At 44.1% G+C, this 26,638-nt stretch overlaps 1 protein-coding gene across 2 annotated transcripts in view; it reads right to left on the bottom strand.

Annotated features, from left to right (window-relative positions):
- Positions 1 to 20,911, bottom strand: part of LOC139348558 (mucin-2) — a 34,447-nt gene extending 13,536 nt beyond the window's left edge. The window contains exons 1-3 of one of the 2 annotated variants that reach the window (XM_070988782.1): positions 20,268 to 20,911; positions 9,287 to 13,096; positions 6,052 to 6,123 (exon numbers count right to left, since the gene is read on the bottom strand). In XM_070988782.1, the coding sequence (XP_070844883.1) occupies positions 6,052 to 6,123; positions 9,287 to 12,240 (3,026 nt within the window). In that variant the 5' untranslated portion in view covers positions 12,241 to 13,096; positions 20,268 to 20,911. Of the gene's footprint in view, positions 1 to 6,051; positions 6,127 to 9,286; positions 13,097 to 20,267 lie in introns of both variants that reach the window. The other variant, XM_070988781.1, reaches the window with a different exon arrangement.
- Positions 20,912 to 26,638: the final 5,727 nt, after the last annotated feature.

Raw genomic sequence — 26,638 nt, 5'->3', positions numbered from 1 at the left:
GCGGTGAAAGGAAACGTGAGCCCAAACTGAGAAGTAGCACTCTGGAGACAGGGAAGTAGACAGAAGCACATTATAGAGGGCAGGAGTAGTGTGAATGAGGGCTCCATGCACCACAGCCCACAGCTCTTCTCGCTGACTTGAGTGACAGCAAAGACACTATACATTGTTCTTACTAGATTCTGCACTTTAGAGTAAGAAATCTCCATATTCCCTCGACCCGGACGCACAAAAAGCTGGTGTTCATGTTATTTCCCCACACGCTGTTTAGGATTGTTCAACGCGATCAATTCATCCTTCATCAGACTACATTATAGTGCCTGTTTAACCATGCAAGAGCTGCTCCATCACGGGGATCTATGGGACAAACGTGTCTGGCAGCCGTCCTTCAGCCACACCGAGCCAACGGCGAGATGTCTCCAGGTCTCCTTTAACACTATTATTACTTTTTAAAATCTTTTAAAGCCGCTGTGATGAATCTTTAATGTGGATGAATATTTCACCGCACACAGGCAAAAAAAAAAAAGAGAGAGAGAGGAAGAGGTACGGAGAGTGGATGAGGGATACGTGGTGAGAGGAGAAAAAAGTTGGAGGTATTAAGATGCATGAGGAGTCATCCCAAATTTCCTTCCCAGTGCCCAGTCTCCGGAGACTCTTATGCTCCACCAACTCACTCCCCGGTCTGGTCTATTGCAATCGAAGGCCAGCGTGCGAGTATCCGGTCCTGTCATGCGATGTTGTGTCAGTGGAGATGTGCGTCAGGAAGCGCTGATTCATGATGGGTGTGTGGTGAGAATGGCGAGTGATGAGTTGTTACTGTAGGCGCTGTCACAAAATGTTCGTCTCAAGCCCTTCCGATGGATCAGTCTATGGCCTTCGTCCTCCGAGTCCTGGAGACTCGGTGGAGGAATCCTCCAACCTACCGCCGCCACTGCCGCTGCGCCCAGCATGCATATGCATATCACTGATGTGAGGAGGCATTCATAGACAAATAGGACGCTTAAAAGAGTCAGCACAGACTGTAAATGAGAGGAATAGAGGGTAAACAACGCGAGTGTGATGTGAGGCCACAGTTCAGATATCAAACAAGCATGAGTGGCATCCCCACAGATAACATTCAGCCAGCAGGAAAGAGAGAAACAGCAAGAATGCTTCCTCAGCACCCTTTTTCTCAATTATCTGCTGTTCAGTGAAGGCGATGACGGATTGTGTTTGAGGAAAAAAAAAAACAAAAAAAACTCTTAGTGGACTCATAGTTTAGCTGAAAACGTACGGTCCAGAGAGTCATTAATCCATCTGAGAGCAGCAGCCCATCGAGCTCCTCCAGCGAAATGCGTGATCGAGCAACAGACAGAGCAGCGGCAGAGATAAAGCAGCAGAGTACAGATCTGATTAGGCTGCCGTCTCCGCACACTCCACAGGGATTAAGCACAACAGTTCCTTGTTAGACCTCCCTACTTTGTTCCATACAGCCAATTCGCCATTAGCAAAAAGAGTAACAGGGAGAAAATCACAACTCCGCTCAGTAATTAACAGTCCTGCTCGGCCACACAATCGGTTCAGGTATTAACATGCAGTTAATGTGCACCTGGTGCGGGATAAATAACATCAGATGGCCTACATCATGCATTATTCTTCCTGTAATGTTAGACGCTTAAAAAACAGAACAAATGAAGTGCTTATTTATGAGTCTTGGTTGGGTACAAAATGTTCAAAATGTTCCATTCTGTAGCCACTAGTATCTACATTTGCATGTTTAAAGTGTCATTAGCATTTTTATATAAGCTTTGCCCTGAAAGATGTCCTGAGTAACTGGAGAACAAAGCTCTGTGTGCAAACACACACACATATAATAATAGTTAACATTAATATTTTTCCTGCTACACTTCCGCCAGACCTTTATTTGCTTATATTTTTTCTGCTATTTACCTACTTTTGAAACACTTTTGATTTTTCCTTAATTTTCTCCTTTAGGTTTTTCTAAGGGAAAAACAAACACAAACAAAACAAAACAAAAACAATCCACAAGTATGATGTTATCATGCACTGGAGAAATTTGGGCTAATTCTAGCATTTAATTAAACCTACGTGCAGAACTTTTGTCTCCCCCTTCTGGCAGTGACAGTAAATAAACAAACACTGTCCACATGCTGATGACCTCATAGACATGCTAATAGCTACTCTCTTCAGCTTTGGCCAACCAATCACTGCTGGCTGTCCTGCACTTCAGGTTTCACAGTTATAATGCTCACACGTGTTTAACCTAAACACGGCATGTGTACTGATGCAGTCATTACAATTTACAGAAATATTCTTGATGCATTTGCTGTCTTCGCCAACTTCAGGACATCCAATTTAAACTTGCATTCATGGATTTTTGGGCCACTTGGGGGCAGCACAACAAGGTGTAAACACAAAACTGGCATCAAGCAGAACAACATTAGCATTTATTTGAAGCCTTTTTTTCTTTTGGCTGCCTGACAAATCAAAAGTCTGGACCGAGTCTAAAGCTAAGCTAAAGCTGAAGCTAAAGCACAATTTAGTGCACAATTTAAATACAATGGGAGGACGGCCAGTTTGCATCTCTGCTGAAAACAGCTGCCAGCTGCAGCTGATATGAGGAGGGTGAGAGTGAACCAAAATATTAAAGTTTTGTGCCAGAAAACCGAAACAATGAGCTGAAAGAAGCTAAAATGCTCTGTAGAGCTGAGCTGAGCTGCAGAGTTTGGAGAAAATATCTGTGGTGCTGCACAAGCTTTAAAATACAGCTCTGATATTAGATTTCCTGGGGTCAGATTTTTTTATGGCTTGTTGAGCGAGAGCAAATATTCTATTTCCATTTTTCTAAATAAATTCCCGTCTGAGCTTTTCAACTCGATTGATACTGTGTGGTGTGCTGAGCTCTTTGAGGGCTAAGACTTCTTCAAGAGGCTTTTTAATTGATGGAATCTGTCCTGTCAGATTTTATGGCTTTTCCATCACTCACTCCTTTTCAGGCTTCACTTTATCTATTTTTTTCCTCCTTCCTTCAGCACCTTTTTTCTCTATCGCTGCCAAATTCAGTTTTTAAACTGAGCTCAACTTGAGCCTCAAAGAAAAGAAAATCTCCTCCCCTTTCAAAGCGGGAAAATCCTCTTGTCCCGCATGAAAGAAGCATGTCGACTTGACAGGTCGATGGAGTGATAAGTCCCCGTCTGACCGTGAAACAGCGGCTCGGGATTTGGACTGAGCAGCGTAATATTAAGTGTAATATTTGAGAAAAGCCACAGAGGAGAAAAACACATGATGATACAGTACAACATGCCAGAGTTACAGCTCATCTGTATTTCTTATTCCCTTTCTTCAAGATGAGGAACTGTCGCCGCTTCGAGCTGACGTTCCTGAGCAGTAACCCTCACTGTAATATTCTAATCTTTCAAGATGAAGCTGTATTTAGTTTCTGAATGAATCATTTTCTTTATGGGCTTCTTCTCCCTCTGCTCTCGCTCTCTTGTTCCATTTCTAAATCTCAGATCTTTTCCCACAGATCTTTTTTTTGGCTTTCTACTCTCTTATCCTCCGCCGTCTTTCTTCTCGTCCTTCCCCCACCGTCTTTCTCCTTCTCCTCTAGGTTCCCTCGCTGAGGAGGTTTGCATATAATCTATAAATAAATGGCTGAAAATAACCAGATTAGGATAATAGTTTGATTGAATCATTTATGCGCTTTACAGTAACTCAGCCTCAGAAGTAACATCATTTGTTTGATGATCAGGTTAATGTCGAGGATGTGCTGTAGCTACAGGAAACACCTTATTAGTGCTGCAGAATAATAAATAATAAATGAGTGAGTAGGTGAGCGTGCACAATCAAATCACTGAAAGCAATCAGTCCAAGGTGTACACACGCCGCATTTCACAGCTCCAGTCCACAATTAAAAAGACCGATGATGAATCTTGGCCTGTTAATTGGGTTATGCCTCCAGATTTATGACATAATTTGACTAATATAACCCATCTAAGCTGTTTACATGAAAGTTTTAATAATCCGAATTCTGCCTTAACAGGTAACGGCATGTGTATCATATTTGATGAACGTGTTTTGGAGACCTCTACATCATCACCAAGATCAATAATGACCTGACAGACCTATTGTATGTGATCAGGCTCATGTTACCTGCCGCCTGAAGGAAATATTTACTAAATTCACGATGGTTGAGTATAATTACCAAAAATGTTGTACTTTGTGTTGCTGTAATAAAATCAAATAGGACACAGCAGGTATATTAATGCTTTTATGGATTTAAATGACATAAACCCTTTTAATTTATTTAATTAAACTGATTAAAGACAAAAAGTGAATCTTCAAAGGAACTTCGAATGGAAATTAGGGTATTTATATATTTATATTTATGTATGTATGGAGGAGTTAAAATGAAAATTAGGTGCAATATTCTAAGTCAGTGTGCATAAATACTTTTTTTTAATGTGCATTAGCATAGTATTTGTGCAAAAATATAATATAATGCATGTAACATAACAACATACTGCAGTGAAATATGCTGTAAACTACAATTAGCACGTCACGGTTGTTTGCCTCCGGCAACCAGTCAAGCTACAGTTTACATCCATGTCCAGACTCATGAAGGAATTCAATTAAAGGTATTAAGTAAATTCGTTATCACAATACATGTATGGTTCCAGTGAATAATTTCCAGAGAGAAACATGCTGCCTTCACTGAAAGAGGAGCACAGAGGACTGGTGGAGAGCTTCATCACATGGTGCAACGACGATCACCTGAAGCTCAGTATCAGCACAACCAATCAGCTTGTGATGGACGACAAAGCTTTAAATATGGATGCTGATGCATAGAAGCTACAAATTGTGAAACATGGATGCTTCACACACATCTTCAACCCGGCAGCACAGAAGATCTAAACAATCAGTCAATCAACAATCAATTCAGTATCTGACCAAATGTGAAATATGGTCACAATCTGCCTTTCTGCTCCTGAGTTATGGTGTTCAATAAGGCCAGAAAATTGTTTCCGCAGAACATTATGATGTCAAGGTGAAGTTGACCTTTGACCTTTTGGACGTAAAAGGTCATCACTCCAGCATTAAATCCATATGACGTTTGTGTGAAATCTTGTCATGATTAGTGTGTGAATTCTTGAGTTATGGCCAAAAACGGGTTGCGTGAGGTCACAGTGACCTCATATCTTCTCTTCTGCATATCTTCCTTTATTCCATCAAAATGTTTAATAAACAGCTCAATTTAGAAAAATAATGAATTTTCTGATAAATATTTCACGCGGCAGGCTTTTGATAAAGTGATAATCAAATCAGATTTGTGCGTGTAAGACCTCTGAATGTCATCCCTCCTCTGCCTGCTCGGTTTCTTTCCCGTCTGCCGCTGCAAGATTTGCTTCTCCTACTAATAAGCCTTATTTTTTTTCTTACAATTCTGACATTTACAACTAAGAGAGAGGGATTTCAATTTCATAGCAATCCACACTTTTCTTTTTGCCTTTCTTCACCCTCCTGTAAAGTGTGAAATCCTGTTTGTTAATTGATTGATTTCAATTCAAATCTCGGAGCGGAATGATTATTCAGTGCGCGTGTGCGTGTATTTGACACTGTGTGCATGTGTGTGTGTAAAAGAGAGATAAGGAGAGTGGAAAAATGAGAAGAGAAGAGGAGGAGGGAGGAAAGCAAGTGGGCACACGGGTGCACGACTTAAGTCTGTGTTGTTGTTCACCTCATTAAATCTGAGAGGGAGAGCATGAGAGTGTGTGTGATAAGTCTTAATAAATCGCTTACAACTGTGTTCAGCGATCAAACCTGCAGCGGTGTTTGTGCAACGCGTGGCCAGACTCAAAGCGCTGCATCCGGCTGTGCTGTCACACGGAGCAGAACGACAATCCTACAAAGCCATAAAAACCGAACTCCCAAAACTGACGTGATTCAAAATGACAGCGTGATGCACCGAGACACGCACTGTGCTCTCAGTGCTCACGTGTAAAACAAGTGATAAATATGCAGAAATTTACAAGGAGGACGCGTCCATCCACATACCTGTAGATGATGCAGGCACAGTCCCTGCAGGTCCCACAGTTCTCAATGTCCTGTCCGGTCCTGTAGGAATGTCTTCTGTTGAGAAGCACAGAGATGACATATCAGGGGTAAAAGAGTGACGTTCTGTGTGCATGTGTTTGTGTGAGCCCACAAAGACACATTCAGGTTATCTTTTCTCTTGTTGAACCGAGTTTCTGGCACACGCGTCCCTGCAAATATACCAATATCCTCCCTGAAATCACCCCTGATCATTTTTTAATGAACGATACCCCTTCCAACAGGCTCAGGCTGTTACGTAAACCATGAGTCACTGTATTACTCCAGGCATAAAATAATATAAATATATAATAATAAAAGTCAAGTCTGCATGCATTACACTTAGCCCCATCACTGAATTCTTACAGGCGAGATATGTCACTTTATGAGACAGAGGGCCGCGCGGTCACATGTTCAAACGTCGGCAAAGTATAGTGTTGGCATTAGTGTTAACAGTGTGATTTGGATTACGCCGCTCAGATATCAGTCAAGGCTTTCCATGGATTCATAGACACACATCCATCCATGTCTATCGCTTCCCATCCGTGAGCTCTCTCGTCCCCACATCATGTGCTATTTTGGTGTGATAAGGAGGGAGAAATTACTAAGCAGCTTACAATGTAGGAAGCAGATTAATTAAAGACTTGATGAGAATGGTAAAGGGTTTACACTAAGAGGCATGGCGCATCTGAAGCCACCAACATGATGACAGCCAAACGCTGATTCCTATCTATCCCCGTCTGCTGCATACATGCATGAGGAGAGAGCTGCTGCAAAATGGGTGAAACCAAGCTCCCAAACCACTCCTGCAGCCTGACATGACATAAATTTGAGAGCTACATGACTGACATGAGACTTCATAAAAATAACCACAGCTGCTCCACCACCTCCTGTCTTGCATTCAATCTGGTATCTCTTCTTCTCTGTCTGCTGCTCACCCTGCTGCTCTACCCACTTCTGTCTCTCTTGCCTTCTCATTCTCACCAAATTTACATTGTGCTCTGTCCACACAGCTTTGTTGCCAGTGTATTTACAATGCTTACAATGCTGGGATTGGCTATAAATAGAGGAGCTGCATCACAGCAAAGCTTAGGCCCAACAACCATCTATCTGTAATATTCACAGCGCGCGATGCAGTGAGGTTATTACTGCTGGGTTGTGTATTCCCTTTTTGAAGAATAATCTGCCTACAACAACCCACTTGTCTACTCCATTCCAGCAGAGAGGAGACAATATTTTAGCGCAAAGCTGTGATCACATCATCATGTCTGCCCCTCATTTGTTTTTGTGTAGAGAGAACCAGATTCTCGCTTGAGAAATTAACTGTCTGGGAATAAAACAGCAAGCATTTAGGCTACATGCTGACATTTACTTTCCAGGTCTCCAAAATACCAGGCACTCATAATTTACATTGTCCCACGGTTTGTTTTCTTCTGTCCTTGCCTGTTATCTATCTATCTATCTATCTATCTATCTATCTATCTATCTATCTATCTATCTATCTATCTATCTATCTATCTATCTATCTATCTATCTATCTATCTATCTATCTATCTATCTATCTATCTATCTATCTACAGATTAGCTGACAGCTTTGCGCACCACACTTGGCCCTGGGCAGAGAGGTCCCGTTAGCCCTGGGTTCACACCTTCATTAGCTTGCTGCTTCCAGTTATTTCACATTTAAAACTTCAAATGTTGAATAGCCCAAGGCTTTCGCACTAGATTTAAGCCCAGACAAACCCCTTTGAAAACTCTTGGTTTAACCCCGGGTTATGCAATATTTCACACCGCTGCTAACGCTACCTTTGAACACCACCTTGGACGTGTGATGCAAATAACAAAACTGATCCCGGGTCATCATGTGAAATTCTTAAATGAAACACCTAACCTTTCAAAATGTGAAATGTGATATGGGTTGACCCAGGGAGAGTCTAACACACTAACACTCGGCCTAACGGAAGTGTGAAGCCTCATATTAAACCACACTCAAGGTTTTCCCTGACCGTCCAAGGTTAGTACCAGAAACGCATGGTTCATTTTGTGTCAGTTAAGTTTAGAAAAACGTCACATGACTTCACTGAAGACGGCGCTTTCATTGTCTGTGTCTGATTTTCAAGTTTCAGTCTTTAACATTCCTGGAAAGCATGCATTAAAACAACACAAGGGGCTGCACTGCTGTGGATGTGTTGTTTCAGGTGCTGGTCAGACAATTTAACACGATGCAGAAAGGCCGGTTTGAGTAGTACATCTCATATAATACTATGATACAGGATTTTAGAAGTCTGGAAAGTTACCACGGCAGCAGTCACTTTATCTTTTGTCGTGACAGTAGAAATATGACGCTCACATTACGAAGTACTGATGGGTATTCTTCCTCTTTTTAGTGAGCCAGATCATCTGGCTCAGCTCAGCGATAAGAGCCGGCTCTTTTGGCTCCTAAACAGCTCTTTATTTAGTACCACTTCTAACTTTAATAATTCAGCCAAATGAAGTAATGTTTTGACCCGTGAATGGTGTGTGTGCACATATATCTCTTACATTTGTCAATATAATTATACTAAGATTTATAATTTCCAGAATACCGTAATTTCACGTAATGTTTGGTATAAAAACTTTAAATAATACAAAAACATCAAACACTTCTGAAGTGAAAGTTTTATTTATTTTGAGCTACGTTTTGCTACGTTTTGTTTCTGAATTGTATTAAATATATACATTATAGGTGCATCCTATCATTCTGCTCATTTATATATATATATATATATATTTTGTTCATTTCAAGGAGCCGTCTCACTGCCCACTGCAGCACCTTGCTGGGTGATGTCTCATTGCAATCCTTCATTTTTTTACCCCAGCTCTCTGCTTTGGCATCCCCGTTATTTCGATATTTCGGGCTGGCCTCATTAAAGTGAATGAAAGGGCTGTGTTTTTTGATGCAGGTCGGTCTGAATGTGGCCTTAGGTCAACCCAGGGCTAATTAGAGTGTGAAAAGCTTTCAGAACAACTACTGTCAACGTTGATAATCTTATAGTAAGCATGCAATTATGCAGTGTAATATATAGTACAACCTGACAGAGGTCTGATTTAATCTTGTGCATGTGTACGTCTTAAATGGATTTGTGGCGTGGAGTCAGTGTGCATTACCTTTTCAGTCTTGTAATGTAAACTGTCTCACCAAAATGAAATGTTGCCTCACCCGTCTCTCTCGGCTTCCTTCTTCTCAAGATCTTGAATGACATCCAGTAGGACCTTAATGGTGTTCTGGCTGGTCTCCAGAACCCCTTCCAGACTGTGGAGCTGGTTCTGCAGGCTACGAATATCATGCAGAGGTCCATTGGGACTCAGGAGCTTTTCTGTCACCCTGGATGGGTCCAGTTTACACCTGGCCCCAGACACCAGCCCTCCCAGAATTTCCTGGACCTGTCTTAATGTGTCAGCCTGGGTAGCGGTCAAGGGCCCAGCTGTAGGCCGCTCCCCAGAAGCAGAGCAGCCCCTAGCTGCAGAGCAACCCTGCTGGTTTGGAGGGAGTGGGTGTTGGCTGTTGGGGGTGTTAGGCCTGGCATTGGCTCCTGAGCAGAGCATTTTATGTAGTGCCCCAAGCTGAGCCTGGGCTGAGCTGAGACAGCTGGGCTTAAAACAGGCCTTGGCAGGAGAGGAGGAGGACGACTGCTTCTCTCCCTTCATCACAGCGACTGGCGGAGTTTGAGCTCTGTGCTTCAGAGAGCTGGCTCTCTCACAGAGCTTGGGTGAGTCTGTACATTTTACATCTTCCTTTTTCTCCTCCCTGTCTTTATCTTTCTTGCTGGCCTTGCTGTCTGCCCTGAGCATGGGTGTTCGGATTGCAGGACCTGGCGGATCACTTCCCTTTTTGCGTGGTGTGTAAGGAGGAGGTGGTGGAGGAGGAGGTGGAAGTCGAATGCCCCTCTTATCCTGAGCATTGTAGGGGGCCTGAGAGGGGGGGGTGTATGGTGGCGCAGCACGAAATGTGGAAGAGTACAGAGGAACAGCTTTAGTTGGGGTTGCACATGATTGTGCATTTGGAAGAGTGGATGCATATGTTTTCACAAGTGGAGGCGGAGAAGTGCAAGATTTTAGTTTGGGGACTGGGGAGGAGTAGGGGGTTATGCCTGTGTTAGCAGCAGAAGTATTTTGCAGAGCTTGACATGGGATGTTGCAATGAGATACAGTTTGTATGAGAGTGGTGTAAGAGGGTGAAGAAGAATTCGGGTGAGGGGTGTGGGGGCCAATCGGATGTGTGGTAGAGTAATATGATATGGAGGTGCAAGACAGGGCAGTTTGAGTTACAAATGTACAGGGTGTAGCAGATGATGCATTGTGTGGTGGCTGATGTGTTATGTTTGGGCCAGTGGTTGGATGTCTGGTGGGGTCGAAGGGAGTTCCATTGGGGGCTACAGTTGGGGTAGGGGAGGAACAGGTTAGGGGAGTTGTCGACAGCATGTTTGAAACAGGGGAGATGCAGTTTTGGGTGGGTTGGCATGGTGGTGCAGTTGACGATGGACTGGAACAGACAACAGCTGTGCTGGGGGTTGTCGGAGGTGACACAACAGTGTAATAGGGAATCGGGTGCTGGATGACAGTAGATGCAGAGGTGGAGCAAGGAATGGGAAGTGCTATGGGTGGAGGTGGGGTGGTGCAAGCTGGCTTGGCTGGAGAGGAGCAAGGTGGCTTAGCGCAGTGTTCAGGGGTCTGTGTTGGTGCACTTGGAGGTGGGGGAGAGGTACAGTAAGGCACAGTATTTATTTGGGTGGTGGGAGGGTCTGGAGTTGTAGTTGGGGATGCAGGACTCTCAGGTTGAATTTGCATTGAGCTGGGTGGTGCTGTGAGAGGTGGGGAAGCACATGGGCTGCAGGTTTGTGTCTGGGTCGTGCAAGGTTGATGATTAGGAGGAGAGTGAGAGGGCGAGTCTGTTTGTATTTGGGTGGAGCACTGTTCAGCATTTGGAGGTAGGGCTGGACCAGAGTTGCTGACTTGAATTTGAGTTGTGCATTGTTTGTCACCCAAAGGTGAAGACTGATCTTGACTCTCTGTTTGGCTTTGGGTGGTGCAATACTTTGAAATTAGAGTTGTGGAAGTGCTCTCGGTTTGAACTTGAGTGGTACAGAGTTTGGTATTTGCGGGTTGCGGGGATGGACAGGGCCTTTCAGTCTGAGTGAGGGTGGTGCAGTAGTGCACCTCCTTCCCAGGATCGCTTGTTGTCCTATTCAGCCGCTTCCTCCTCCTGACCACTGAGGGAGTGCTGTTACCCTGACGCTTGGGGCCATCTCGACAGGATGCAGAGGAACAGTGACATGGCTCAGTGTTGTGAAGAAGTGAAGGAGGGCAGCTGTGCCTGGAGTTTTTTACAACACTAACAGCCGATTTTATGTCTGTCCTGGAGGCTTTAGACCTCCGTTCTACCACAGTTCGATCCCCCGGCCCAGGAGGACCATTTTGATCCTTGGCCCCAGGCAATAACACATGGTTGTGCGTAAGGTACTCATCTTGAGAGTCATGTTCGTCATCCCCATCCACACCCACTGAGTCCCCAAGGCTGTGGCTACGTGTGTGTGAAGAGAGGGATTGGGGCTTTTTCAGGCATGGGGAGGTCTGGATGGCTGTGCTGGTGCTCGTACTGGGCTTGCGTGTCATTGGCAAAGTTAAGGAGTTAGTCTGTGGTGGTGCCCAGCATCGACGTGTAGGACCCGGCGTCAGTGGATGAGGAGGGGCCCTGGCTAAGAAAGCAGCCACCACCTCGATAGTACTTGCCATGTCCCCACGCACAGCTCCCACCACAGACGTTTGGCCAGGTAGACCCTCAGCCCGAGGCCCATCCCTGTCAGTCCATGGCTGGGGGGACCTACTGCTGTGTTTACGAAGAGGATGTGGGCTGTCACAATCTGTGGCAGGCCTCTGATGGCTATTGTTTTCTCCTGTTCCACTGTTGCCACTGCTGCTGCTGCCATCCTCCAGGTCTTTAAAGCGGACCTGGTGGGTGCGGTTGCGGCGCCGCTTGAGGCGGCTCTCAATATCTGGGGAGTCTCGGTTGAGCAGCACAGAGCGCACAGTCATTGTCCCGGGCAATTTGTCCGCCAAGGTGCTCTTGCCGTTGGTTTGGCCTGTGAGCAAGTGGTTAGGCTCTTTGCTCACCATGTCTCTTGGCTCTCTCGCTCCCCCAACATCCACAGGCTCTGCAGGCAGTTTGATGTTGTGAAGGCTTAGTTGTGTTAGTGTGTCAACAAGGAAAGTGATCTCCCATTTACTATATATTCATTATAACAATGAGAGATCTGTACAATTGATTGACTGAGTTCCAGTTTCATTACAGAGCAGATACAGCTGTTGTAGGATTGCGTGCAGCTGTTCCAGTTACCTCAAATCTATACACCAAGGACTTCCTTTGCAACTAAGATTGTCCTCAAGAAAGGATGGATTACCATATTCACAGTTCAAGGTGTAGTGATATTAAGCACAGCAAGTAAAAATTAAGTATAGACCACTGTGATAAATGCTAACCCAAAGAACCTCATGGGTCTCTACTCTTACCTTCATACAAAAATAAATATATGCAGCATCAGATATTCTTTAAAGTGAGCATGTGAGAAGTGTCCATACAGCTCCATGTCTTCAGAAGTTGTGCACTTTTGCTCCTTATTCCCATTTCTCTTTAACTTTCCATGAACTCATTATAAGGCCGGGGAGGTTACCGACAAATAAGCAGGGAGGAAGGGAATTCAGCCTGTCCATCCTTTCTGTGTCCATCACACTGGCTTGTCTACTTGGCAGCCCCTTCTTCTCCACCTGCTTTGTCCCCTGGGCCCTCAGGAGATTGGATGGCCAAACTATGGGATGGGCCTCCGTACTTCCCCATAATGGCCTATCTGTTTTAGTGTTTTTTGTTCTTCCTCCCTTCCTTCCTTTTGATTTTATCACCCTCTCTCTCTTTCTCTGTTTCTTCCTTTTCACGGCTCTTCTCTCAGTGACTCATGGTTGAGGACAGCGTGAGCTCCTAAAGAGAGCAAAAAGACAAAGAAAGAAAGGAGTAAGAGACTGTAATTGTTTCCATATTATTGCATTTTCATTGAAACACAATGTGCTTGTTCTGTAGGATAATGAGGAAGATATGAGATAGGCAGCTATTTAAAAAATTCATGAGAGCTGGGGTCAACACAGAATGGAAAAAGAAGACATCAGTTCAGAGAAGTAATGAAAAGATGTAAGTGGCAAAAGAAAGTGAAGACATAGGTATATCATCAACGATAGAAGAACATCCACCTAAAACAAGTGTAATTAAAACCTACAGTATTGGCGCTAGCTGAAGCGAATACTTATGGTTTCATCCTTGTTTCGTCTTCTGTACATATGCATTTAGGTGTTACTAACACTATTATTAAAAGTAGATGTGTTGTGGTGGCGGCCCCCCCGCGACCCCGAAAGGGATAAGCGGCATAGAAAATGGATGGATGGATGGTGTTGTGGTAGCAGCAGCATCACTGGTGGTGTTCATCGTTATTCCTGCTCATGGATGCACACTGCGGTTGTTACTCCTCATATGCATGTGTCTTACAGATTTTTCTTTTCCTCCATGTTTAACAGTCTGTGGCCCTGTTATCAGTCCTTGATGATCTGCCATGGTGACATCCTTTCTGATTCATCTGGTCACTGTGTGACAGTCTGTCTGCCTTGCTGTGTTTAGTAGTATGTTCTCGTCACTCTGATTCTGCGCTCTGTTTTTGATGATCTATGGCCTTGATACGTATATATATCAGTTCCATTTCCTGTCCGTGTCATTGGCAGTCAGGCGTGATGCTGTCGTTTGCCTTACACGTTCTATGGATCCGCGCCTTGTTATCTCCTTGTGATTGCCTCTGACACTGACAGGCCCGGACTAATTCTGCGCGCGAGTGTGACTGGCCGTTACTCTGCTCCCCTCTCTTTTCTGTGGGAGGGGTAATTAGTGACTCCTTCACAGCTCCCAGGTTATTTAGGGAGAGAGATACCCGAGGGGCTGCCACTTTTATTTATGTCCACTGTTTTCCTCTTTTTCTTTCCCCAGCTATGAATAGGAGGATCTTTGTTACAGCCACACCCTCTCCGTCAACCCCTTAAAAACATGGTTATTAGGATAAATTGTGATTAAAGTCACAGCAGACGTGAGCCTTAAGGGTAAATATCAACCATACACTCTCAGATATACTAATGGATTTCTAACCAAAACCACGGGATTCCATTGCATTTTACATTCTGATCACTGCAGTGTGTGCAGATGAGCTGTTCAACTGCCCTGAGAAGTACCACCCTGGGTAGCTGTACACTGAGGAGGGCTGAATCCTGCACTGCAGAGCCTCAGAAACAAAAGCAAAGGTATATCTATAGCATTCTGTTGTCCTGCTTTGATCCGCACTGTCCGATTGACCTTGACGATTTTCTTTCTTCTTTCTCTCTGGGTCAAATCCTGTTTGCACCTCTCTTTTTGTTCATTACCTCGCGCACTGCCCGTTCAAAATGTTCCTGTTCTGAACGGGCCGATTGCTTGTCCTCCAGTTTTGCTGCTTGCAACTTTCTCTAAATCATCGTCCTGCAGAGCCGGAGAGACGCCGCAGTTCTAGATGCAGTAGTTCCAGACCCGCTAGTATATTTTAATATATATTCATTAATATTACACGATGGCACCAGTTTTAGACAGTTTATTAAGATGTTCCCAAAACATATGTTAATAATAATATGTTAGCTTAGTAACATTATCTTAACCACTGCACATGGTTATCAAAACGTTAACATTAATCAGATTAGCCGACGCCTCGTTAGGTATAAACGTCTCTCTTGACTCTGGATATAACTTAGTCACTGACTGCACTTTAATCACAAATGCGTAAAACCTTCTCTTGACACAGCTCCAGGGCTACTTGCCCCAAGATGCCTCTGATTGGCAAATAAGTGTTAGGGTTAGGTCAGGGTCAGAACCAATCGGAAGCAGAGTAGGCGTGAGTGGTAAAGGTGGGGGAAAAATAAGCCTCTGGGTGTAACGTAGTCACTGACCATTGTTCGAACTAAAACTGTGGATCCGTTTAGAACAGTGGGGGCTCTCCAGCTTTGTGGGGCGACGGTTCTCAGCGTCCTCAAGAACCACTCATCTGAACTACTTCACTCTCGACACTGCACTTCCTTGGGTTCTCAGTACTACGCCCTTCGAGTGTGAGGTTGATCCGAGAAAATCAAAGGACAGGCAGAAGACAGGCGATTTTAGTAGATATCCTAATTCACTCCAGTTGTCAGTCTTCTTACCCATCTCTTGCAAAAAGCACTTTACTTTCAACATTGAACCTCATCCATCCGTCACAGAACCATTACCCTTACTCATTCTGTGGGGCGTCATCCTGATCCTACCTTCTTTTTATCTATCTTTTTTCTTGCCCGTCTCTTCTTTTCACCCCTGTCCCTCGCATCTTTCTTCCTCCTCCACCACCGCTTGCTCTCCCACTGCCTCTTTTTGTCCTCGCAGTTCCTCCCTCTCGATCTGCAAACTACCCTCGGATCAAAATTTACACTGACAGTTTAATGAATCCAGACCCTCTTAATGCTTCATGGGCTCACTCGTGTGGCTGAGGCCAGCTCTTTCCCACATGTGACATTTCCATGTTGAGCTTTATTGGCAGACAAGAGATAAATCACCAGGCAGGAGGAGGAAGGTGTGCAACGGCATAATGCCAGCAAGGGTCATAACTCTTTGCGGTTATTATTTAAGATTTACTACAGCCCCATTGCTAGCTGCCTACCTCTCTGGGAAGGCTTTACTGTGAATATAGGCTTCTATCCTCTGTCCTGTGTGTGCTTTTATGGCTGTGTACATGCGTGTGTGATGATAATGCTAAGGTCACATCTGATCTCCCTGCGCTAAGCCGTGCTGACTCCAAGAAACATATCTGATACATTCAAAATACAAGAAGCCAAGATTAAGGTTGTGCACATCTAATAATATTCTGAAGCTGAGTCTTTCAGGGATGTTGAGAATTGCATCCATGCCAATAACACACCTTTGGGTCTCACTGTGCTGAGGAGGTGGAAGGTGCTGTGGATTGAATTGTTATGTAAAGGCATGTCAGATCGGATTGTCTAGGCACGCTTAAATTTGTCAGACAGGACTGAGATGAAGAGGAGGCAGAGAGAGGAAGAGGAAGGAGAGGAGGTAGACATGCTTGGTTATATTTAGAGATGCTATGAGACACATAGCAAACAGAGAGGAGTAGGAATCTGAATAAGTAGGAGGGAGAGGAGGCGGAGGGAGACAGACAGGCGGAGGTAGGGGGACAGGGAGCAAAGCAGGCGGGAACAACCCCTGGCAGCAGAGGAAATGTCATGGTTAGGGTTCAGTGAAGTGGTAAATCAGGAGCATCAGCGTGTCAGGGCATTTAAGGGGGAACTGGAGAGGAACTAAGAAAAGCTATATGATCAGTTATTGGCCCTGTGAGCAAACGGAAGGGTAAGAGTTATACCTGCGCTCTGTCAGAGGAATTTACAACCCAGACAGTTCCCAGAACAGATGCAAAGTGCAGGAGCCTTTGAGGTGTTTGCGTTCTTGTCCAAAGAAATCTCAAACTCAGGAGCAACTCCTTTAGAGTTTCTTGTAGATTAATATTTTGTTAGGTAAGCATTGCGTGCTGCACAGCACGGCACAGCACAGCACAGCAATGTCTCAAACAGGGCATGTTTCGTTTTATTTGATACAGTAAAACCAGCAGGCACATTAAAAAATGCAGATGTAAGCCCATAAAGGAGTTCATGCGAGCAAGGATTTGTATGTAAACAGATCCATGTGCATACATAAGCAATGCTAAAAGCACAACCAGCTTTAACAAATTGAAATGAGTAAAGTGAGGCAAGTGAGGGTATTGTCTTCACTGGTCTGGGATCAGCTCTCATTGCTGCTACACTGAGCTGAAAACAGTTACTGAGTTCTAACTGATGAAATCTTAAGCCTGATCATGCTTAACAGAAAATTAAATTACACAATCACAAATTAAATTAAGATTCTTAATTCTTTATATATCCAAGGCAACACAGTGAACACAACCATTGTTATTCCTGTCAGACAGTCTGCAATAGCAGCAAGATGTAAACGCTGGTTTGTTTGTTTATGACTGTGTACTGGCATCCAATTTGGGCAGTTACAGTCAGACATCACAGCAAGCCATATTTCAGCGGGCGCTAGCTGCTGTAGAAGTTATTAAATAATCAGCATCAAGAAGCAGAAAGCTTGGAAATTTCTCATGGTTTTCTTTTTCCTCCATCAAAATAAAGTTATCTGAGCGTTGAAGCAAACGTGGAAGTGCCAGAAGGTGCACTCGGCCTCAAGATGCCAACTGTGTTACAAAAGACTACACATAAATAATCACATTTCTTTGTCAGTAGCTAGTAGCTCCTCTCTAACATGTGCAGTGAGACGAAGGCGTAGTTTCCTGAGTTCCTTCACAAGTATGTCTACACATATATGAAAGTCACCAACAACACAAAAGACAGAAACAGTCTACAACTAGTGGTTGATGGTTGTGAGTACGGTGAAGCATTTAGCAGCTTAAGATTAACCTTGAGCCAGGAGCTGGTGGAGACCAACGCTAAAGGAGAGGAAATATTGGACTTCTATTCATCAGGTGGTCAGCATAATGCTGCTTCCGCTGGATGTGTAGATGAGCCACTGTTTGCTAATAATTTTGCCAAGTGGCCAAAAAAATCAGTTATCGCAGGTTTATGAAGTTAAAGGTCCTAAAGCCTGACCCCAACCAGTTCGTGTTCGTGGGCCACATTGTGGCACATTCATAGAACAAACATGCAAAACAGTCAGTTTTGCTCAGAGGTTTTTAACCTGATATTCCTGCTGTTTCCTTTTTCAGCTAATGCGCAACGTTTCATTGCTTTTGAATAACTGAAAAATTTGGAAGGTTGGCGAAGACAGAATTAACAGTCTTATTGTGCATACAAACTTTGACGCTCAGTATCTCAGGACTGTAGCGCGGCAGACCTTTATAATTTACAGCTCCTTGAATGCTCTTATTAACGTGGCAGCGCACGATGCAAATATTTCATCGCACAAACGTTAGCCGGCGCGTTCAGCGGCCAGCGGGTTACTAAAGAGGACAGTGTGGCCACCCTCCTTGTTCCAGTTTCCTTGAAGGATGGCCGGATTACTTCTAACTTTTAGAGTGTGAGAGCCAGAAATGATTTGTTCCATCTGTCCTCTTTTGACCAAAATCCTCTGCCTAATATGAAATCCCTATATGTAGGCCAATGGATTGCGATAAGCATACTTAGCCAACTGTGAGCAAATTTGAGGATGTTTGACTATCTGTGAACGAAAGCCAGAGTAAACATTGTTTTCTTTCTTGCGCACATTCTGCAGCCTAATTGTCTTGTTTCTCTGGCTGGTTAGTTCTTTTATGCTCTGGCTTTGTGTCTCACTTCCCCGCTCTGCCACGGGATTCAGAGAGGTTAAATGTTCCAAAGGTCTCTGCGTGAAATATCGGCGGCTAAACAGAACAGGTGGCTCGACTGGCACGTCCAGTGCACAGCAGAGCGCTACATGTAGGTACATACAGCGCAGTCATCTCCCCGGGGGTTACTCTCTGCCAGGCCGTCGTGCTGCAATGTGCCTGTCCAAACTAATGTCCCAAGAGTACATCATAGTGTGTTACCTATAGAGATGCTGTCAGTCCAACAGAAACACCTGGCCAGCAGAAAGACAGATTCAGAGAGCGTAAAGGAAGTGAAAGACAGTTAAAAGTAGGAGAGACGAGCACCTCAACTTCTGCTTGGTGAAGAAAAGAATCTAAGTGGAGGAGACAGATTTATAAGCAATGTGAGAAGAGGATTAAATAGTAGATAAAAAAATAGAAAGCTGGCAGATGGAGATAGCTGACCCCTTAAAAGACACGGTGATGAGATAAGATAAAAGGGAAATATACTGTAGCGTGGAGCAGAGGGAGTGCGAGAACAAGAGAAAAGAGTTGTGCGACGACAGGCAGGATTAACAGCACAGCGTTTCTTCACACAGCAAATGTGTGTGCGCAAATGTGCACCTGTGCGTGCGGAGTGCATGCATGTGCGTTTGATGCCGTGCATGCATGCATGAGAGGGTGCGTGTGCAATTACATTTGTATCATGCGTGTCAATGACAAGTTAATTGAGAAACACGAAGGACGTGCAAAATGACAAGAAACTATTACTCCCAAATGTGTCATCGCAATGCAAAAGCACAGCAGCATCACTGAAGTGCACTCACGATTTCACACGTCTCTTGAAAATTAAACGCTCCTGTAGGCAGAACAGCATGCATCGGACCTTGCTTATATATACACACACACGCACACACACAGATCCATACAAATGGAATTCCCTCACTCCTCCTCCTCCTCCTCCTCCTCCTCAAACTTTCTGCATACACCCCCAACACACACACACACACACACACACACACACACACACACACACACACACACACACACACAGAGTCCTGCTCATGACAAATATGCAATGAAAGCACGCTGCTGGAATCTGCAAAGCTACATCACTGACAGACCAATCTAAGCTCCTCACTCTTTAAAGCTTCTCATAAAGCTGCACAATCTCAGAAAATAACTCCCACACCTGCCGTAAAGCAAATCCCAGTATCCAAACACACACGTACAATCCCATTTCACTAGATTTCACACACACACACACACACACACACACACACACACACACACACACACACACACACACACACACACACAGACACACACACACACACACACACAGCCACTCTATGAGCATATGAACACACCCCCATTGTCAGAATAAATATGTGCGCACACGCACACACGTACACACACACACCTGCCAAACACATAAACAAAATCTATGCATGCTCGTCTGTGCGCACATGCAAGGACATGCACACACTGCCTCGCTGTCCATTGTATAATTCAGCAGAACGTGAAAAGAGCCGAAACAAAACTGCAAGTGAAAGACACTCATGGCTAACGTCCGCTGCACAAAATAAAAACAGACACTTCTATGATGCTTTGGATTTTTGTCTCAGCTCTGATCTTTCTCACTTCGTTATCTCTATGGTGATGCTGAGAGAAGGCTGATGGGGAGGCTGCTGTACTATCTTCCATCAGGACACAGAACTGAGTCACACATACCACATCTCTCTCTTCCTGTTTGTGTTGTCTCCGTCTCCCACAAACGCTCGCTCCTCTTCTCTGCTATTCCTTCACGTCTCTTCAGCCCATTCTTCCATCCCTCTGGCGTTCGTGTTTGCTTTTATTCCCACCTCTCTGTCACTGCTGCTCGGTGAGCTTCGCACCGTCTCCTCTCCTCTGTGCAGAGTCCATCTGCTCCTCTCCTGTCTCCCTTTCCTCTCCTCCTCCCCTCTTTCTCCTTTCCTCTCTGGTTGTGTCTTCTTCTATCTCACCCTCCTCCTCTTCCGTGGATTCATGCCTTTCACGTGGGAACCTCTATATCCATCCCTCTGAGCTCTGAGCTCCGCTGTGCCTACCTAGCTGTCTGAGCGTTTGCGCTGTGAGTGGAAGTGAATGGACAGGAGGGGGAGCAAGAAGACAAGAGTGAGCAAACAGGCAGTTATCCTCTGTGATGCTCCTCTCAGTTCTCCCCGTCTTATTCCTTTTTCCTCTCTCCCCCTTTCTCTCTGCGTCTCTCCATCATGACCCCCCTCTCTGTGTCGCCATGCAAGCCTCTGTATCCTTGTAAGCAAAGGGGGGTGAGGAGGGTTGGAGAGTAGGAGGCAGGGGGAGGTGGAGCTAGTGAGTCGGTCTAATTAAAAAGCAGAGTATGTTCAGCTGCAGAGGGCAAAAAGGGAGACAGCGAGAGGAGGAGAGGGGAGGAGAGAGGGGAGCAAAGTGATCCAGGGGGCGGAACCACGGGACAGGGAGGGAAGAAGCAGTCAGTAGGGGGTGGAAATGAGGGGCACGGGGAGGTTTTGGGGGGGTGGGGGGGGGTGTAGAGCAGCTAGTAGTGTGAGGTGGGGAAAAGGAAAGAGCTGACAGGACACCACGGTCAGCTGGAGAGGAATGCAGAAAGGTCATGCATAGAGAGAGGGAGGAAGAAGAGGGGAGAGAAGGAGGGAGAAGGAGATAGGAACAGACAGGTAGAATTATTCTACAGATATCTCCCATATGAGCGGGGGCAGAACCGGGGAACCGTGACCAGCAGGATAATAGAGACACATGGACAATGGCCCTCTGAAGCAGAGGCAGATCCACAGTCATCGAAGGTTAAACCGCTCCAGTGTTTTCAGGCCTCTTTGAATTAATATGCGTAAGTGTTTGCAGTCGTGCGTGCAAATTTAAAGGCAAAAGCACCAATCTGTATTAAATCAAACACGTATTTTTGCCCAGGTTGTTGTCTGAAGTTTTGAGCGTGGGGAATGTGTTGTTTTGGTCCAAGCTTGAAGACTAAAACAAATTGATTTTTTTTATTATTCTTATTATTGTACTTCGACCCCATCATCACTGCACTGGCTGTTGTCACCTGAGGCTGGTTAGTAGAAACCGCTCGATACAGCGGAGATGGAGAGATAAAGTCTACACCTAAATGCCTCGAGGGCTTAGACATCTCATCCCATTTTATCAGCTCTGATCACTTATCTTGTCCTATCTCCTCTCTCTCTATCAGACTTACATTAACATCCCAGTGAATCTTGTTTTTACATCTCTCAGATGTTCTACTTTTATGCTTTCAGACCCATTTCTGGGAATCGCCATTTGAATGGATTTCAAATATAATTTCATGGAAAGAGCACAATTTCGCCGGCAGAATTTACAGTAATAGGACCTGAATGGACAGGCCATCCGCTGCAGTATTGATACATAATGGGATAAAATAGGATATACCTATAGAGTACCTGCAGTAGAGGCATACGTACATGTAGATGAAAGCCTTTTAGCAATTTAAAACATCCAATACAGCTCATGCACAACATTGCATATATTTTACATACACATGTATTTTACATGTGTCAATGCTTCTCTTGTGTATAAACTTCTTATTCATTAATGGTGGTAACTCTGCAGCACAAAACAGTTCATTGTAAATCTGCAGAGAGTTTGATGGGACCCTTTACAAGATTCTTGTTATAACAATAATCCTGCGTCATGTTATAATGAGAAAAGTTAGTTTTAATGACATATGCTAGTTTTGTGAAATATTGAGATAATTAAAGCAACATGCTGCTTTTACAAGAAATGTTTCTGATGAGTAATAATGAGGAAATATGTCATAATACATGAGAATGATTTTGTCACAACTCGAGATCCTTTTCTTCTTGAGAAAATGAGAGCGATGCCAGACGCCAACACGTCAGCAGGCTAACGCAGGCAGCTTAAAAATGCCAGAATGTTGATATTTAACAGTTTTATTGTTCAGCGTATGATTTTAGCATACTAACGTTTGTGAAGATACAGAGTAGCAATACAACACTAGAAATATACTCCATTAGTGAGAGTCGTGCATTCAAAATTTTCCTTTACTAAAAGCACAAAAAACTTTGTTAAAGTGTAAAAAGTGAAAGTATTCTTAATTCAGAACGGCCCTTCTCACTGTTACATTGTTACACCACTGGATCATTATCATTTTTCTATTTATATGTAAGTGGTACTTTAATGTTGTGGTTGGTCAACTGCTTCATAGACTGCTGGCTAAAGTACAAGTACATCAGAGTGTACTGAAGTACAGTACTTGAGCAAATGTGACCTCCTGACCAAAGTTGCATGAGTGACCAACATTGCCATCCCTAGAGCTGCCGGCGTCACTAAAAAGAGTCCCGTAAAATAAAGTACAACAACGCACCTTCAAAATGCACCACCTGGCAGATGGGGTGATTTCAGATCCACACGCCTGTTCAGGAACGGGCCCCAGGATCCACACCTGCAGCTGGATTGAAGCAGAGTGACGCATTGGTTGACCGGGCGTTCAGGGTCGCGTGCTGCACTGAGAGCTTTGCTTCGCGGCGACTTTGACGTCTGCGAGAGTTGAAAGACGAGTGATGTTAGAATCAGTGCATGTCTGTGGCTGTTGGAGGCTGTCAGCACGGTGAAGCAGCAGATGGAGCAGTGGAGGATAATGAAAGGAGGACAGACTCTATGAGGCTTCCAAACAGGCGGCGTCTCTCAGCTACAGAGAGGACCTTGAGTTTACAGACGACAAAGAGTTTCTGCTGGCAGTGTTTATAGGTGGTGTTGAGTTTATTGTCCATTATATTTTGACGACGTTTGAAGCTTTACCCTCTCAACTGTCCCACTGGTGATTATAGTGGAGTTGTGTGAAGGTCAAGGCATCTTCGGGGAGCTGAAACACACTTCTTTATAGTTTTAGAGACTTTCAGGCACAGACGCAGTAGCTGTCTGCACAGCGGTTTGTGAGATGAAACAGAGATGGGAATGCTTAAAGGGCACACTACGCTTATACTGTTGTTGTTGTTGTTGTTGCACTTCCTCGACAGAATTGAAAGAAATACTACAGTCATGACCCTAGAAACAATAGTAATATTTGTTCTTAATATAAAAGTTTAGAGCAATATGTTTACTGATATCATCCAGCAAAAAAACCCTAATTTTTTTTAGCTATTTTTAGTTTTGACTAACTTGTGCATTGATTGCCATGAAATTTGGTGCAGATATCATGTCCCGCTTCAGATAAATGCAGATTAATGACTTGTTCCTCTGATACAGATACCAGGAACTAGACTAGAAATTACTCACAAGGGAACCGGGAGGCCACACGTAAGGGTTGATGTGACAAAAACAAAGGGAAACACAATGACTTAAATAGACAAGTGTGAGTAATTAGACACAGGTGGACACAATCAAACAATCACAAGGGCGGGAAAACACAGGAAGTAAACTATGACACCCGAGGGAAGGCGACAAAATAAAACAGGAAATAGCAAAACTAAAAACTCCAGATCCTAACATCTTAATTACAAACTAAAGTGTACCTGTAGCCTATAGCATCACCTGTTAGCATAATCACTGTGAGTAATCACTGTGTTAGCATTTAGTCCAGAGCACAAACTGTATAATGCAGAAGTGCCTTAAACCTGCATTCTTTCTAATGGCCAGCAGGGGGCAAAAAAAAGTCTAATTGTATGGAAGACTATGAGAAAATGTCCCTATTCTCACTTGATTTATTGCCTCAGTAAACAGCTTCGTAATGAGTTTTTGGTCATAATTGCTAGTTGCGTGTGTTGGTCAATAAAGCATGATGTTCATTTTGTAAATTATGGTCCCATTTAGAGTCAAATAGACCATAAAGCAGGGTATGCTTCAGCATGTGGCTACCTTGTGAGTCACTACCATGGCGGGTCCTCCTCTCATCCAAATATTGTCACTTCTGGACCCCCAAACTGAGATCATTGTGAGACCATAATGCCAAACATGAGGTTTCAAAACGGTCATCCACAAACGTCATAGTGAGTTTACGCTGGGTTCAAAGCACTGCTGTGCCTGTAAGCAGCTGCAGTCTCACAGAGCCGCTAGCCTGGCTGTAAACTCTTAGCCTTGCTATCTGAAAGTGTGCGTAGGACGCATCGCAGCTGTTGTTTAAATGTATTTTTCTCTGTGTGTCTCTCCTCCTCAGTCACCATCCTCTTGGGGTGAGTCCAAGAAATGTAATTATTATTCATCAAAAATATCCCAAAAAGCTCCAAAGCTGCATACAGCCAGTCAGACCGTGTTTTCGCAGTGCCCACAGAGCCACCAAAAGAACAGCCAAAGTTTCACCGGCATTCATTAATCAGCCTCAGTGTCTGACCTGCTGCAGAAAGGTGAATTTTAAGCAGATCCTTTAATGTACACTCAGATCAGGTCATCAATCACGGCCTAATACAAGGTTGTAGTTTAGGGGACGTGTCTAATGGCGACTTCTAACCGTGGCCATTACCTGAAAAGATTTTATTATTTTGCTATCTCCGTTTCAAGCATGATGGATGAAGGAGGCGGCCAGTCATTTGCCGGACCCGAGTACAGCTGGCATTTCCCTCTTTGATCCGAGCCGGGCCCAGGACATCGTGAGAGATCTTAGGTTCCTTTGATGGATGAGGGAACTTTTCCTGCTTTGTTTCTGTGCCGATTAATGACTTTCTGTGTCTGTCCTCTTGTCTAGAAACAAGGCTGGAGGTCAGAAGAGAAATGCTGCTTGGCAACATAATAAATGGGTGCGGAGATAGACGGTGAAAGTAGAGAGGTTTCTGCCCGCCGCTGTGTATCAGAAGGCACTAACAATACACTGAATCCTTCAAAATGCTCGGTCTTCTTCTGTAATTCTTGGGAAACGATTTGCAGAAAAGTTTGCAGGATCTAAAGCAGTCGTGGTTCAATCGGCGTGGAGCTGTGTAAATGTGAAAGTTTTCATTTTGATGTTGGTAACTGAAATTGCCTCAGGACGTGTGCTTTCTGGTGGCTCTCTCCACCAGGTGGTGATGTTGTTCTTACAGTATCCGGCAAGGTTACATTAAAACACACTTTCCAAATGAGTCAGGAAAGAAAAAAAAATTGGTTTCCCTTAAATGTCTCATTTGAGCTTCGTTGTTTGAGTGCTCAGTGAATTATTAGCAAGTATCAGAGTAAAGGGTTAAAAACACTGTGATGATGAGCACTGTTTTTGCATGAGGGCGTGCATCCTCCTGCATTATGTCTCTGTTTGCTCTTGGCTACATGAATGAAATCCAGCACTGAGTCTGTGCGCTGCTGATGTCACTGATGCCAAGCGTCTTAAAGGAATGTCACACAAATAGATGAATCACTGGCCACAGGGCTCATTCGATACAGATACAAACAGACAAATCTGAAACACGTTCTTGATCTCATTCGTTTTCCAAAAAAACGTTTAAATATAGCACAGAGTTCTCACATGTTCTCCAGGTATATGAGGCTGATAAAGTGATGATGCGGCAACCATGAACATCCTGATCTGCTCTGGTCCGTTTCATTTGATGTTTTTGAGGCACACATCAAAGGCTCTCCAGCCTTTGCAGCTTGCCAAAGATTAAAAAGGGAGTGTGTTTTTAATATTTTCTAGACTTTGGCAATAACCTTAAACTAATTTTGTTATAGGAAGCATTACTGCTCCTAATACAACTAATGAATGTGAAATAATTTGGCTTTAGAACAGACACACATCTGAACAGCGGCTAGAGAGATCTTTAATTAGAGCAATTTGCATGGACATCCCTGGACCAAAGAGGTGAGGACTTTACTTTGTATGATTCGTTTATTTTCTATTTTTCAAAACAGGTTACGTTGTAAAATTTATCTGTTTACCTACGTTCATGTTCAGGCTGTTACATAAACAGGTCTAATGGTCTCCCTGAAGAGGAAAGGCATTGTTTGTTATGTGAGACTGAGAACAAGTTTCATTTCATGCTTTGATATTTCTGGAAATATCATTTTGCTAAAGCAGGAGGCTTTGGGTGAACCAGACCCTTTTTCTTATTATCGTAACAAAACACTGAAGTTCAGGTGTAGTTTTCAACCAACAGCAGCAGTTAAGAGCTGTG

This window comes from Chaetodon trifascialis, chromosome 20, assembly GCF_039877785.1.
Source record: "Chaetodon trifascialis isolate fChaTrf1 chromosome 20, fChaTrf1.hap1, whole genome shotgun sequence".
NCBI classification, from domain to species: Eukaryota; Metazoa; Chordata; class Actinopteri; order Chaetodontiformes; family Chaetodontidae; genus Chaetodon; species Chaetodon trifascialis.
Note: the sequence above shows the minus strand (reverse complement) of the source record. Positions and strands in the feature narration are given on the sequence as shown.